Raw genomic sequence first — 14,589 nt, forward strand, 5'->3', positions numbered from 1 at the left:
GGGGAGATGCTGAGGAATGGCGAAGAGTGTGGAGAAGAACAACTGAAACCAGATGACTGGTTTTAGGATCTGGCAGTCGTTGCCAGATCTTGGAAAAAGAGAAGTTGAATGGCTGTATCTGGGGTAGAAGAGTTTTCATGGAAACTAGAGTTTAAATTGAATTTTTACTAACTTAATTTTAGTGGGAAATTCAAAAACCACTTTATGAGACTTTGTCATTTGTATATCATCTTTCTTTCCCGGGGCTTCATGTGCTTGTTATGTGCTTTTTGGAACGCATATTTACATTTTAAAAGTATTTAAAATTAAAATGATCACTGGTTTAAAAAAAAAATGAATAGAGGCTCTTAAACAGCAAATGGGAATCTTTGGATAATGGAACTGGGAATGAAAACACCCAATCTAAATGTTCTCCCAGAAATCAGTACTAAAAAGAATAATGATAAGACATTTAAGAGAAAAAAAAAACCAAACACATGAAAAATAAGTTTATAAAATTTTGACCCACATACAGTAGGAATTATAGTAGGAGAAAAAAGAAGATTGGAAGTCAAAGAACTAACAGAAAAAAAATTTATTGAGTTGGAGAAAGTCATCTTAAGATCTAATGAGCCTACTGCATGCTGGTCAGGAGGAATCAAAGAACAGCCACAACGAGACATATCCTGGTGAAATTTCTGAATTTCAAGGACGAATATCATGTAATTACAGTCTTAATCCTGAAATTACAGACTATTAAGGAATCAATGAGAATGAGCAAACTACTTAACAAAATCTATGCAATGCTGTTCATGCTGTATTCAAAAGATGGCTCCTTATCTAGCAATAGCTATGTGATGCCGGGCAAATTACTAGACTTCTTAAAGCTTCCATTTCCTCATTTTAAAATAATATTAGTTGGGTTCAAAAGTAATTGTGGTTTTTACCATTACCTTTAATGGCAAAAGCAGCAATTACTTTTGCACCAGTCTAATAATATCAGCTACTTCCACTGTGCTGCGTGTGGGTCAGACACTGCTCTAGGGGCTTTCTAGGTACTAATTAATTTATCTTCCATCACAGCCCCACGGTGTAGCTTATAAAATTACCCCATTTTTACAGATGAGAAAACCAAAACACAGAGAAGTTATTTGCACAAGGTTATGGAATGGTAAGTGGCAGAGACTGTCTCAAGTCTGCACTCATAACTACTTTGCTATAAATACCTTTTATATGGCCTTGTGTGGTATTATGAGGATTCAGTGAGATAACGCATTAAAGATGTATAGCATGGTGACTACCATACAATGTATTCGATAATTGCAGCTACTATCTGTTTAAAAGGTGAAGCAAATATTCAACTCAAGGAGTTAGAAAAGGAATGATAAGATAAATTTATATCAGGTAGAAATTAACAATGAAAAAGCATAAAATGCTAAGTTAGGAAGATAAAAATCACACACAGAATTGATAAATAAAAGCAAAACTTGAATCTCTGAAAAAAATCAAATATGCAAGTTTCTCACAACTTTTATTAAAGAGAAAAGATGGGTAAAATGCACAAGATTACTACTTTGTCATGTCTGGGATTATTTCCTACAAAAATGCACACAAAAAAATTAAGTAGAAAATGTAATAGAGCAATTAAAACAGAAGAAATAGAAAACACCAACAAATTTTCCTCCATAAGTAATCATTCCCAGATTTTATAAATGAGTTCTGTCAGAACATAATTGATTCAGCAAATAATTCTAATTATGGCCAGGTGTGGTAACTCACACCTGTAATCCCAGCACTTTGGGAGGATGAGGCTGTAGGATCGCTTGAGGCCAGAGGTTGGAGACCAACTTGAGCAACATAACAATAGCTATGTGGGGGAGATCCCATCTCTATACAATTTTTTTTTTAAATTAGCTTGGTGTGGTGGTGCGTGCCTATGGTCCCAGCTACTCAGGAGGCTGAAGTGGGAGAATAACCTGAGCCCAAGAAGCCAAGGCTGCAGTGAGCCAAGATCATGCCACTGCACTTCGGCCTATGTGACAGAGTGAGACACTGTCAAACAAAAAAATTCTAATTACTACGTCTTGGGGACTGTCTTGTCACTGGCTTTGTGGAAATAAAAAAAGAAAAATCCTTTCTATGGAGGAGTGAGGAAATATTGAAAATTCTCATACTATTTAAACTCTTCCTAACTCACTTTTTATGTGCCCCAAAAAGAAGGCACATAAAAGGAAAATGAAGAATGAACTCCCTTAGGGATGGACATGATCTAAGTAAAATTGCTAATGCAGCCTCTTCCCTTCTGAGAGAGAATCTGGCTTTTCCATTCATTATTTAGCTCTGTTCCCCTACACACTAGATGAAGATGAAATATCAAGTAGGCCTGGGTGGCAAAGTGTCTGGGCTGGGATGACTATAAACGAACTATCCATTTTTAGTGGAGTGTCACGGTCTTGGGCTCTCCTGAGTGCAGGGGCCTTGGAAGCTGTCTGTGGAGCTCTTTCACCAGATATTGGCTCCTGTGGGGCACAAAGCCTTAGGCCAGGACATGTGCTGGGCCTCCCAATGGAAGTCGTGCTTCTCCACACCCAAGTCATCACCTGGAGCACTAAAGAGAATGGTGCCTGGACAACTTCGTGGGCCATTCCCACTGAAGAGGAGCACATAATGCTACCACCTTGGGAACCTGTGTTTCATCCTTTATTCAAAATAAAGGAAGAACAAATTGATTCCATCAGTGTACTAAAACTGTAATATAGTATGACCAAATAGAACTTATTCCAGGAATGTAAGGATGGCTCAACATTTAGCAATCAATTAGAACAATGTATCACACAAGTTAGTGGAAAGAAAACTCATGATCCTGATAAAAACTTGAAAGGCATTTGTAAAATTCAGCTATCATTTCTAAAAAGAATTTGGAGAACTAAATATTCAAAACTCTTCCCTATTAGGAAATCAATAGCAAACATGATATTGATTGACAGATGATTAGTTTAGATTCAGGGCGTACAAGTGCAGCTTTGTTATATGGATTTATTGTGTAATGGTGAGGTTTGGGCTTCTGAAGTGCCCATCATCCAAATAGTGACCATTGTACCCAATAGGTAATTTTTCAACCCTCACCCCTTCCTTCCCTCTGCCCATTTGGAGCCTTCGGTGTCTGTTGTTCCCATCTTTATGTTCATGCGTACCCATTGTTTAGCTCCCACTTATAAGCAAGCAAACACGATATTTAATGAAATGTATTGAAATGAAAAGCATTGAAAGCATTCCCAGTAATGCGAAGGAAATGTCAACAATCACTTTATTACCACAATTGCATTCTAAAGTCAATCTAGAGCTGTAAGACAGCTCATTGGAATAAATTAGAGTCCAGAAAGACACTTAAGAAAAATTAAAATTTAGTGCTCAATAAGGTGGTAGTTCAAATCAGTAGGTAAAAGAGATATTTAGTCAGTAATAGTATTGACCAAACATAGAAGAAAAATAAATTAGATTTCTTCTATACCCTCAAATAAACTCCAAAAAGATTAAAGATTTAATTGCTGAAAATAAAATCATTCACAGACTGGAAAAATAGAGATAAATATGTTATGTTTGACCACATAAAAACACAGTCAGAAAACACTACAAGCATAACAATAAATAGAAGAGAATAAATGTAATATATTTGAAAAACAAAGATATACAAAGAACACTTAGAAATCAGTAAGCAAAAGATTAATATACCAACAGAAAGCTGGGCACTAACAGGTAACTCACAAGTGAAGAAATATAAAAAAGCAAGAATTCATTAATTTATGAATTCAGTACATATGTATTAGCATCATAAATTTGCCAGACACACCGACCAAGGTTAATAAAAAATCACTGTCCAGTGTTGATAAGGATGTCAGAAGTGGACATTCTTAAATGTGACTAATGGGATTATTATAAATTACAAATTCTATTATTATATGTTAGAACATCTTTCTGGAGGGCAGTTTGGCAAAATGTATTGAAAGTGAAAGGGTTACAAATACTTGACCATTCATTCCAAATCTAGGATTTATATTGTCAAGAGTAGATGTGAGCCCTGGAACTGGGCAGTCATCTTATAGCCCCAAGGGGAGGGAAGTCAACCCACAGAGTGGAAAAGGAGCCTGTCCTCCACAAGATCTCAGACCTGCAGATCTGACCACCCTGGGGCCCACTGTATCCACAGATGCACTGTTTTGTGAGATGGCAAATTTCCTCATCACTCCAGTCAGTGTTAACTGGGGTTTTGTGATTTGTGGTCAATGCCCTCTTGACACAGGGCTCTGTCCTTCCCTTCAGACCCTCCAGCCTCATCTTCCACTTCTTCCCAACAGCCACCTCTGCAGTGGTCAGGCTGCTTCCAACCCTGCCAATACCTTGATTTGCACTTCTGGTCCCAAGATTGTGAGAGAATAAATTTCCGTGGCTTTAAGTCACCCAGTTTGTATACTTTGTGGTGGCAACCCTAGGACACAGATACAGCTGAGGCCTAGAATCCACCTCCCTCTGCCCCAAAGGCATACTTTGATTTTCTGCTTGTATTAAGTAGACTTGGAATACAGCCTATAGAGTATGGGTCAACAGAAATGGAGATTGATTTATGGCCTTGAAGATAAGAACACAGGCTCTGGGGTCTGGTAAATCTCATTCAAGTTGCCAGCTGTGTGTCTATGGCAACTCTCTTAGCTTTTCTGAGCTTCCATTTCCATATCTACAAATAGGGTTAATAAAGATTGTTGAGGAGGCTGAGATAATATATATAAAGTGCTTAATATGTTACCTTGTGCACAGGAAGATTTAACAAATTCTAACGCCTTAAGGCCCCAGTGTAATCCAGAACAAGAGTTCTCATCCTCTCGTAATTAGATGGACATCAATGAATTGGCCACAGCAAAGGGCAGGGAGTCGGAGGAGTCCCATAGTCTCTGAGAAATACAGGGGCAGGTCTCAAGTAATGATGGACTATGCCAATGGGAGGATGTGAAATTCCATTTACAAGGATAGCCCAGATTGTTATTAACCAACAACAGTGAGGAAAGAGAAGTGAAAGGAAGGAGGAAAGAAATAGATCCTAGGTCTTGGAGCTCAGAGAAAACTGTGTGGGGCAACACAGGGAGCAATAGTGTCCAAGGGCAGCAGACACAGGGTTTGCTCAGGCAGGATGTGAGGGAAGGGGTCCTGGATTCCCCTTCGTGGAGAGAAGACTCAACCAAAGGACAGCATAACCAGTGGGGCTTACCCCATCACACTTTGTTAGAAAGTAGTGATCTAGAAATAACTACTTGATTAGGAAATTAGCACTTGAGGATTCTCATAACTAGTTATCTCTTGGCTAATTGGAGTGAAAGGCAGAACGGGTTTTAGTTGGAAATGTAGTGCCTTTTTTTTTTGGTCATTTTATACTGTGCCTTCCTAGAACACATAACCATTTTGTTTTATTCCTAGAGAAATAATCCATGACATATGAGCTTTTATCACAAAAACATCAAACTTTATCTTTGGCACAAAATAAATGGTTGATCATTGTCTTTTGTCATTTATTGTAAAATATGTTATCTATGATAACTCTTGATATGCATCCCACTCCAACCTTCTTGATATTTAAAATAGGTGAGTAATTGATTTCTGAGTGTGGTGTATTTGCTCTGTAGCTTATTTGCATACTTACATTTTGACACTGAAAGAAATCCTAGGAGCTGAACCTCAAAAGTTGTAGACTTTGCCTAGATAAACATCTGCTGTTTTAATGGTATTTTGAACTGCAGAGCTACCATTTAACAACCCTGTATTCTTTTATTTTTTATAACTGAGTGGGTGGGGAAATGGGAAAGAATTCTAAAGAACCAGTCACTTCACCTTTCTCCTTCTCTCTGCTTCATCCTTTGCAGAGGATCTCCTGCACCACCCAGGCCTTCCTCATGCAGTTAGTGTAAGAGTCCAAAGAAAGAAGAGATTGAAAAGCACTTCAGAAATTCTCAAACCCTACACCAACGTAAGGGACTACAGAACTGCAGGAAAATTTACTCACTTGTTGGTTAATCACTTTTTAAATGTGTTCCTTGTTCAGGTAAATGTGACATCTGCTTTTTGTTTGTTACTTGTCTACTGGGAACCATGCATTGGTCATTTCATCAATAACACACATTTAATAAATGTTCACAAAATTAAATGTATTAGTCATTTATTCATTTAAGCAGGAATTCCTGAGCACTCTCTATAGACCAGGCCCTGAGAACACAGTGATGAGCAAGAGAGTCTGTTGTAGTGTCTACTGTCATGGAACTGACATTCTCCTGGGAGAAACACACTGAAAGAGGCACAGGGCAGATGGCAGTGATTGCTGTGGTCAGAGAGGTCTTGCTGAAGAGGTGGCAGTTGAGCTGAGTACTAAAGGATGAGAACAGGTCACATAGGGAGGAGCTGAGGAAGAACTCAGCAGGCAGAGCTTAGCAAGGGTAAAGGCCTGGAGGATGGAAATGAAAAGAAACTGATGTGATGGGAGGGTAGCAGTGAGGGAGTATCAAAGAGCGAGGCATCTGGACCAGTCCAGACCACATTTCCAAATGGAAACATGCCTCATTCCTGAGACTATATCCCAAATGGAGCACTCCTCTCTTTGATGAGGAAGGGCTGGGTGAAGGCCCACATTCCTTTCTCTAAGTGACTGAGTGCTGGGGGTGCATTGGTGCACGGAAAGGGTAAGTAACCTACCCAAGGAGCACCAGTGGCCGTGGATCACTTGACCCTGAGCCAGCTCCTGAGGGTGGCAGGGAAGGTGGGTGACCCAAGGCCTGCTGGTCAAGCCAAGACTTAGCTTGTTAATTCACTCACTTTTCTCCTAACTTCAATATGTGGGATTTTTCCTAGTACACCAGAGCCTGCCTGACATATCTTTGCTGCAGTTACGGGTTTCACTGAGAGAAGATCTTTGGTTCATTGGACCAGCGAGCTCACTCCACAGAAAGCCTCAGGAAATGACAGACCCCCACCACTTCGGATAATCTGGCAGTCTGTGGCCCAGGTCCCCTGCTCCCTTCCCTCTGTCCAGATGCCTGACCTAAATAACCAGGTGGGGAGTGGGAGAAAAGACACCTGAGCCACCAACCCCTAGCTCTGCCCTTCCCAGGACTGGAAGATAACAGATGATGTCTTCAGAAAACGAGGGCTGGGGTGTGGGAACTCAGCCAGGGGGTGGCCAACTTTTCCTGTAAAGGGGCCGGATAATAAATGTTTAGGCTTTATGGGTTACATACGGTCTCTGCCACACATGCTTCTTTGTTTTTATTGGTTAATTATTTCTTTATAAACTTTAACCCTCTAAACCCTTAAAAAGGTAAACACTGTTCTTAGCTTGTAGACCTTACCCTCAACCTGAAAAGTGGATTACAGTTTGTTGGCCCCTAACCTAGGCTGCTTTGCCCTGACAAACTTCAAACCGGAGGCTACTTAATCCAAGTTAGGGCTGGAGGAGCTGTTTCTTTTAATCTCTATGGGAGTACCCTGAGGTGGGCCTTCACTGACAACTGCATCTCAACATCCCTAGATCCCCATTCCCACTTTCCACATGACCATCCTCACTCACCGTCAGTGAAATGGAAGCTGGGAGAGGCCAAGCAATCCCGCAAGGCCATGCAGCTAACAAGTGGTAGAGGCAGGACTTGAACTCAGGTATTCTGATTCCAGAGTCACTGGTCTTAACCACTGTGCTATACTATCACCTGCTAGAAACTAGAGCTGTGGCTTTCTCTTTCTGGGCAAAGCCCTCATCTGTACAACAGGTGGGGTAGTGTTTTCCTCAATGTGAGAGGAATACCTGATGGCAGGTGAAACGATTCCCATGGTTCACACACAGAGCATCAAATAATATTGATTCACAGAATGAAAAGATGATTGTCTTTTCACATCTCTCTCAAGTCTTCCAATAATGTCAAGGAAGAAGGTTTAGCCTGATGTTAATGTATCTGTAAAATCTCTCCAAAGCATGCTAATTTTCTTTTCTTTTTTTTTAAACAAGAACAGGCTTTGTAACTCAGGGTTCTCAGTAGGCAGTGATAGCTAGCTAGAATTTTAGTAGCACTGCTGTACTATTATTGTTACTTCTCTTGTTAGTTTCATGGTTTTATTTTTTATTGCCTTTTTTATTATTTGCTATTTATGAAAAATGTTAGTGTTGCCATTGCTGTAATTCTCTTGTCCATTTCTTCATAGTTATAAGATAGCTGCTGAAGCTCCTGCCATCACACTCAAATTGGAATTAAGAGGAAAGACGGGGTTCAGCCACTTTTGTCTCCTATTACCAGGAAAGCAAAAGAATTTTACATACTTTGCATTGATCGAAACTTGCTGCATGGCTACACATAGCAGCAAAAGAGGCTGAAAAAGCGGGTGTTTGGCTGGATACATTGGTATCCCAAACTAATCAGAATTCTATCATCAAGAAAAAGGCATACATCCAGTGCTCTGTAACAAAAGTGTTTGCCACAGGCTGGGAATCCTTTGAATTTTCTCTTTAGTGTCTGCAAAGAGCAGGGATGGAAGTCAGAGACGTGGAAAGGCTTAAGGAAATTTAGTAAAAAGCCTGTTTCTCTTTACCTTGTTTACCACCAAGACACTCCCTTCCTCATAGTGCAGTAGAAAACTGACAGTCATCATCACTCCTAAGGAACAATACACAATGAAAAAAACAGTATTGTCATAGTCTTACAGTGGTGGCAAGGAAATCTTACGGGTTTGTCCCCATTGGCTATTATAGCTCAGAGTGCTAAGCTAAAGAACCCCTCACCTTTTCAATCTACTGTGAAGAGGCTATATTTACTTACCTGCACATACCTCCAAATATGTACCCTAGAAATCAGATTTGAAGTCTTATAAATCCCAGAAATGGGAAGTTCTTATTTCAAAAACTACTTTTCAAATTAGTGTTTTAATTCAACAAGCATTTAGTGAGTGCCCACACTTCCCCAGGCACCTTCTTAAGTGCTGAGAATATAGGGGTGAACTGGACCCATAAGGCCCTGGAGTATATATCCTGGTGGGAGAGGCAGATAAAAGATCCGCAGAAAAACAGGACCTCAGGAGGATTAACAGCTGAAATCAGGAGACAGACTTCTGGGCTTGAATACAAATTCTGTGGCTTCCTGGCTTTGTGTTTTGGGCAAATTACTTGCCTCTCTATGCCTCAGTTTCTCCATCTGTAAGATAATAAGAATAATTATAACTTCACAGAGTTACAGTGCGACTACTTTTTTGACTCATGATGATTAAACACAGCCATATTGAAGGGCCAGAACACTAAGATGTAGACAGTGTTTTAAAGGGTAAAAAAATGGTGATGACAAATTACTACCCACCTCATTTGGTGGCTGAGTGTATTACATGGCTTAATGCATGTAAAGTGCTTAGAAATATTGCTAGTATGGCCAGGCGTGGTGGCTCATGCCTATAATCCCAGCGCTTTGGGAGGCTAAGACAGGTGGATCATAAGATCAGGAGTTCAAGACCAGCCTGACCAACATAGTGAAACCCTGTCTCTACTAAAGATACAAAAGATTAGCTGGGCATGGTGGCAGGTGCCTATAATCCTAGCTACTCGGGAGGCTGAGGCAGGAGAATCTCTTGAACCCGGGAGGCAGAGGTTGCAGCGAACCAAGATTGTGCCACTGCGCTCCAGCCTGGTGACAGAGTAACACTCTGTCTCCAAAAAAAAAAAAAAAAAAAGTTACCAGTATGTAGTAAGTGCTCAGTAAATGTTAGCTATTATACTATTTTAAGTACTGGGTTTTCACTTGATGTCATGCAGTGTTATACAAGGTCTCTAAAGATACTGAGGAGTCCTCAAGGCCAATTTTAACAAGCATGGTTGCCACATTCTTGTGCTTATAGTTGAAGATTTCTTCTTTCAGACACTTGCACAAAAGGATACTTCTAAGATGCATTTGCATTAGGTGGCGAATTTGATCCTGGGTATGAAAAACATTGAGATTTGAGAATAAAGGATAGTTAAGACTGAGGTTGCAATTACTAAAGGAAAACCCCAACAGAGAGAAGTGAAGTCCTACAATATCACGCACCCTCCCCTGACCCACTCGCTCTCCCCAAACACCCGTGACTAGCTATATTTTATCAGCATTTCCCATAAAGTCAAAAGGGAAAATACAGACCTGGGCTTTCATGGAAAGTATTCTCATTCTCACAACCAGAATCCCTGCCTTTAATTTTTTTTTTCTTGGTTTTTAGATCTTTAACTTTTCCTTCAGCACTTCAGTACTCAACTTTTTGAAAATCATCTTTTCTGAGGAATGATATTTCCTGGCACAACATCATCTTTGTCAAGTGACTCAGTTTGATTTTTTGGTTTGTTAATATAAAGTGGCCCCAACTTACAGAGAAAAAGTGGGCTCTTGGTATCAGTTTGATGTCAGGGTTTTTCCATGTTTGAGAGGGAGCTTTAAATACCACTCGATTTGAAGGTGTCTTCAGGCGAGCTCCAGTCCTCTGTCAAGATGCTTCTGGCCACAGTCCTTACCTCTGCCCTGCTCCTGTGCTCCGTGGCAGGCCGGGGGTGTCCAGCCTCGACGGGGATCGTCAGGGACATCAACTTTCTCATCAACAAGATGCAGGTAGGCTGCAGGGGGCACCCGTGGGAAAGACGGCTACTGACAAAGTGAAATATGTATGAGGATGAAAAAACTCGGGGCTGACTAAAGGTTCTTATCTCTCTATCTACTTTAGGAAGATGCAGCTTCGAAGTGCCACTGCAGTGCTAATGTGAGTGAATGCTCTTTAAGAACTTTCCAAATTAATTTTAATTTTCACATCTGGAATCTTCACTCTGAAATTTCCCTTGCAGGTGACCAGTTGTCTCTGTCTGCCCATTCCTTCTGTAAGTATAATGAGAGAATATAATTTTGACCTTGGATTTTTTTGGTTTGATTTTAAGTAAAAATAAGTTGCTTTATTTAATATTTAATGTTATACATTGTTGCTTAATTCAATTGTTAAGATTAGTATTCCCTGTTAAAACCACATTGTTACAAACTATTCCCTTTTAAAACTAGGATCTTGAAATCCTATATTATGAACATTTCTTTGTATTTAGTTAACTTTATGCCTCTTGAGAAGTTTGAACACTTTTCAACATTAAAAAAAGAATCTTGAATATCTTTTTAGATAGGTGGCCATGTGCACAATTAAATAAAACTGGAACTAAGGATATAATCATTGCTATAGGTCATATCATATTGCTTTCTACCTCATTTACTGATAACTCTAGAGTTGTGAAACGATGTAAACAAAAAGACTACTCCTTATCATTCATCTGGCATGAATGATCTTCGGGCTATGCCTCCCTCTCCCTGCCTCCTCCCTTCCTCCCTACCTCCCTGTTGTCTGTCTAGCTGATTAGAGTGACTGTTGGTTTGAGTGCTGCCCTCTGGGCAGATCGAGGATCTGAGGTTTTGAGTGGAAGGAGGGCTTCCAGAGGGCCACTGCCCACTCTGGCAGGAAGGACGGGTGGCAGGAAAGTTCTCACTCCTAATTCAAACTCCTGGTTAGGGTGAGGAGGAGGCACTTCTCCAAGGTGCAGTGCTTTATTCTTTCTCATGCAAGGCCTGGGAGAATCTGAGCTTCTTGCCCTGGCGAGGGTAAGACATCGCAGCCATCGCTGTCCATCCATTAGAGGAGAAGAGGCTACAGCGCCTTCTGGGCAGGCACCAGGCAGACAGCACAGCCCCTGCCCCTCGGCGTACACTCCGTGTTTTTAGCTGCTGCTGAAATACCAGCTGCATTCAATTGTCACATCCCATTAGCTGGTGTGGAAAGGCTTTTCCTCACTCTGCACTTTCAAACTTACAAGTCTTGAAGCCGGGAGGCACCTCTTGAAAAGAACATTCAGAGCTGACTATTTCAGGGCCCACAACCCTCATGTTTCCTGGGTGTAACATACAGGAAGTCTCCTCCAGGGGGTGTCACTGTGGAAAAATGGCATCCCCTTTAAATATGGAAGATCACTTCCTACATTGGCAAGGGACCTATCTAAAAATAATGCAAGTTTGAGTAACGGTGATTAAATAAAAATCATCTCTTATATTGCTTTTTGTGATATATTTTCAAAGCTGTCCTCAGAATGTTTCTTTTAATAAATCCTTACTATTTACCAGGACAACTGCCCTGGACCATGCTTCAGGGAGGGACTGTCTCAGATGACCAATACCACAGTGCAAACAAGACACCCGCTGATTTTCAATCGGGTGAAAAAATCGGTTGAAGTACTAAAGAACAACAAGTGTCCCGTAAGTTTGTTTTCATATGTGATGTGTTCCTGTCGGTGATTTCTATGTGAATGGTGATGCCAACCCTGTTTGAATGCAAAAGGATGATAAAGTTGGAATTGATACTTCAAGGCTGATAAAAGACATCTAAGAAATTTAATCAGAAGTAATATAATTAAAGTGAGATCCATTGAAACAATAGAATTAAAGTGAGATAGATCATTGTTCCCCCTAGTTTTAAAAAACACACCAACGGAGCCATTTACTTCTCTCTATTATGGAATAATGAAAGAATCCTTTCTAAGTGTAATTAGAAGCCACAATCTAGAGAATCAGGGATGCAGCTCACATAATACGAAATTATCCTAGAGATTCAATGTACTAACTGAATGGATGTTGTTAAAAGGGATTTTTTTTTTCCTGTTAGTTAAGGAGGTTTTGTTTTGTTTTGTTTTGTTTTGGAGACAGAGTCTCACTCTGTTGCCCAGGCTGGAGTGCAGTGGTGCCATCTGAGTTCACTGCAGCCTCTGCCTCCTGGGTTCAAGTGATTCTCCTGTCTCAGCCTCCTAAAAAACTGGGATTACAGGTGCCTGCCACCACACCCGGCTAATTTTTGTATTTTTAGTAGAGATGGGGTTTCACCATGTTGGCCAGGCTGCTCTCCAACTCCTGAACTCAAATGATTTGCCCGCCTTGACCTCCCACAGTGCTGGGATTATAGGTGTGAGCCACCATGCCTGGCCTGGATTAAGGAGGTATTTAAAGGGCAATGCACCCAGGTCAAGGTAGAAGCTTGCCACTCATCCTGAATGCCCATCCACACATTCCTTTCTTCAGCATATACCCTAGTCCCTGACAGCAGAGTGGGATGGCAAGTTGGGTAGAGGTGACCTCCCTCCCTTTTTTGGGTATTAGCATCTCCACACAAGATCCTAGAAGTCTGAAAGCCCTGAGCTCAACTGTTTAACTGCATGTGTTTCTACCATCAATGGCATCTAGTTCTAAGTGCTTAATATTTGCTGTCTCACTGAATAAATACATACCTTAGGGACAATTATTCAATTTATCAGTCTCAGTGAGGTTAACCAATTTGCCTAAGGCTGCATATTTAATAAGTGGCAGAGGTGAGATTTGAACTCAGGTCTGTGTGACTTCAGAGCCCCACTCTTAGCCACTGTACTGTCAAATGACCTTGGAAACACAACCTAAAAGGATAATGATACAATGTTAGGCCTCAAAGAGTCCCCAGAAAGGCTTTCTCTAATGGGGAGATTTAGGGTCACTTAATAGGGGGGCGTGTGTGTGTGTGTGTGTGTGTGTGTGTGTGTGTAAAGAGCCCTGAAATCCAACTTGAGGTCAACCACCTACGTTGTCTTTACACCACATGAGCTAGCCTGGACCTGCCCATCTATTTGCTCTGGGTCTCAAGCCCCTTCCCTTCCCATCCCCACACTCCTCACCACCGACTCTGGCTCTTGGCAGGGGGGCTCCTGGGGCTGCCTGGCTCTACATCATTTGAGTCTCTCTGTCCTTATCAACTTTCATCCCCACAGAATTTTTCCTGTGAACAGCCATGCAACCAAACCATGGCAGGCAACACGCTGACGTTTCTGAAGAGTCTCCTGGAAGTTTTCCAGAAAGAAAATATGAGAGGGATGGGAGGCAAAATATGAAGATGAAATATTATTTATCCTATTTATTAAATTTAAAATGCTTTCTCTTTAAGTTGCTACAATTAAAAAATCAAGTAAGCTACTCTAAATCAATATCAGTTGTGATTATGTGTTTAAAATTGCATGTCGTTATTTCGAAATAAATACATATGGGGGGAAAATGACAGGAGCTGGTCTCTAGGCAATTACTCATCTCTTGCTGCTCAGAACAAAGAAAGCTACAAGTGTTGTTAAGGGGAAGAATAGATCAGAGACTCCTATAGTGATAAGACTCCTGATGCTGAACACAGACCCTCAGACTCAGAGGCTGTAGCTGGGGCTGCAGGGGAGGCTGCAGGGAGCAGTTACAAAGAATGTCTGTGGGGACTGTCTGAGGGTTGCCGCTAGGGGAGGCTGAAGGCATGTCTGAGGGAGGGAGCCCTGGAGCACTGCTAAGAGGGCTACGGTCCTGAGAAATTGGCCGTGTGCCTGAAATAGGAGAAGGCAGCAGTTTGGAAGTGGGAGACTGCTCAAGAATGTGGGCATGCAGAATAAATGCTTAATAATTAACTGCTTAACCCCCTAGTTATGGTAGGAAGTGGATATTATTACATGTTTTTGTTCTATATATGCTAAAACCAAAGCTTAGAAAGTCTCGATGGCTTTCC

General features: G+C 41.0%; 1 protein-coding gene across 1 annotated transcript; it reads left to right on the forward strand.

The window, feature by feature from the left end:
- Nucleotides 1-10,497: 10,497 nt before the first annotated feature.
- Nucleotides 10,498-14,087, forward strand: IL9 (interleukin 9). The gene is made up of 5 exons (XM_011969190.1): nt 10,498-10,619; nt 10,732-10,767; nt 10,850-10,882; nt 12,159-12,290; nt 13,823-14,087. Exons 1-5 carry the CDS (start codon nt 10,503-10,505, stop codon nt 13,940-13,942), a joined length of 438 nt encoding a protein of 145 aa, XP_011824580.1. The 5' UTR covers nt 10,498-10,502; the 3' UTR covers nt 13,943-14,087.
- Nucleotides 14,088-14,589: the final 502 nt, after the last annotated feature.

The sequence above is a fragment of the Mandrillus leucophaeus genome, unplaced genomic scaffold (genome assembly GCF_000951045.1).
Source record: "Mandrillus leucophaeus isolate KB7577 unplaced genomic scaffold, Mleu.le_1.0 Scaffold88, whole genome shotgun sequence".
NCBI lineage: Eukaryota > Metazoa > Chordata > Mammalia > Primates > Cercopithecidae > Mandrillus > Mandrillus leucophaeus.

Coding starts and splice junctions, on each gene's coding strand:
- IL9 (XM_011969190.1), top strand. CDS start 10,503: ATGCTTCTGGCCACAGTCCTTACCTCTGCCCTGCTCCTGTGCTCCGTG. Junction 10,620..10,731: donor TTCTCATCAACAAGATGCAG/GTAGGCTGCAGG, acceptor TATCTACTTTAG/GAAGATGCAGCTTCGAAGTG. Junction 10,768..10,849: donor AGTGCCACTGCAGTGCTAAT/GTGAGTGAATGC, acceptor TTTCCCTTGCAG/GTGACCAGTTGTCTCTGTCT.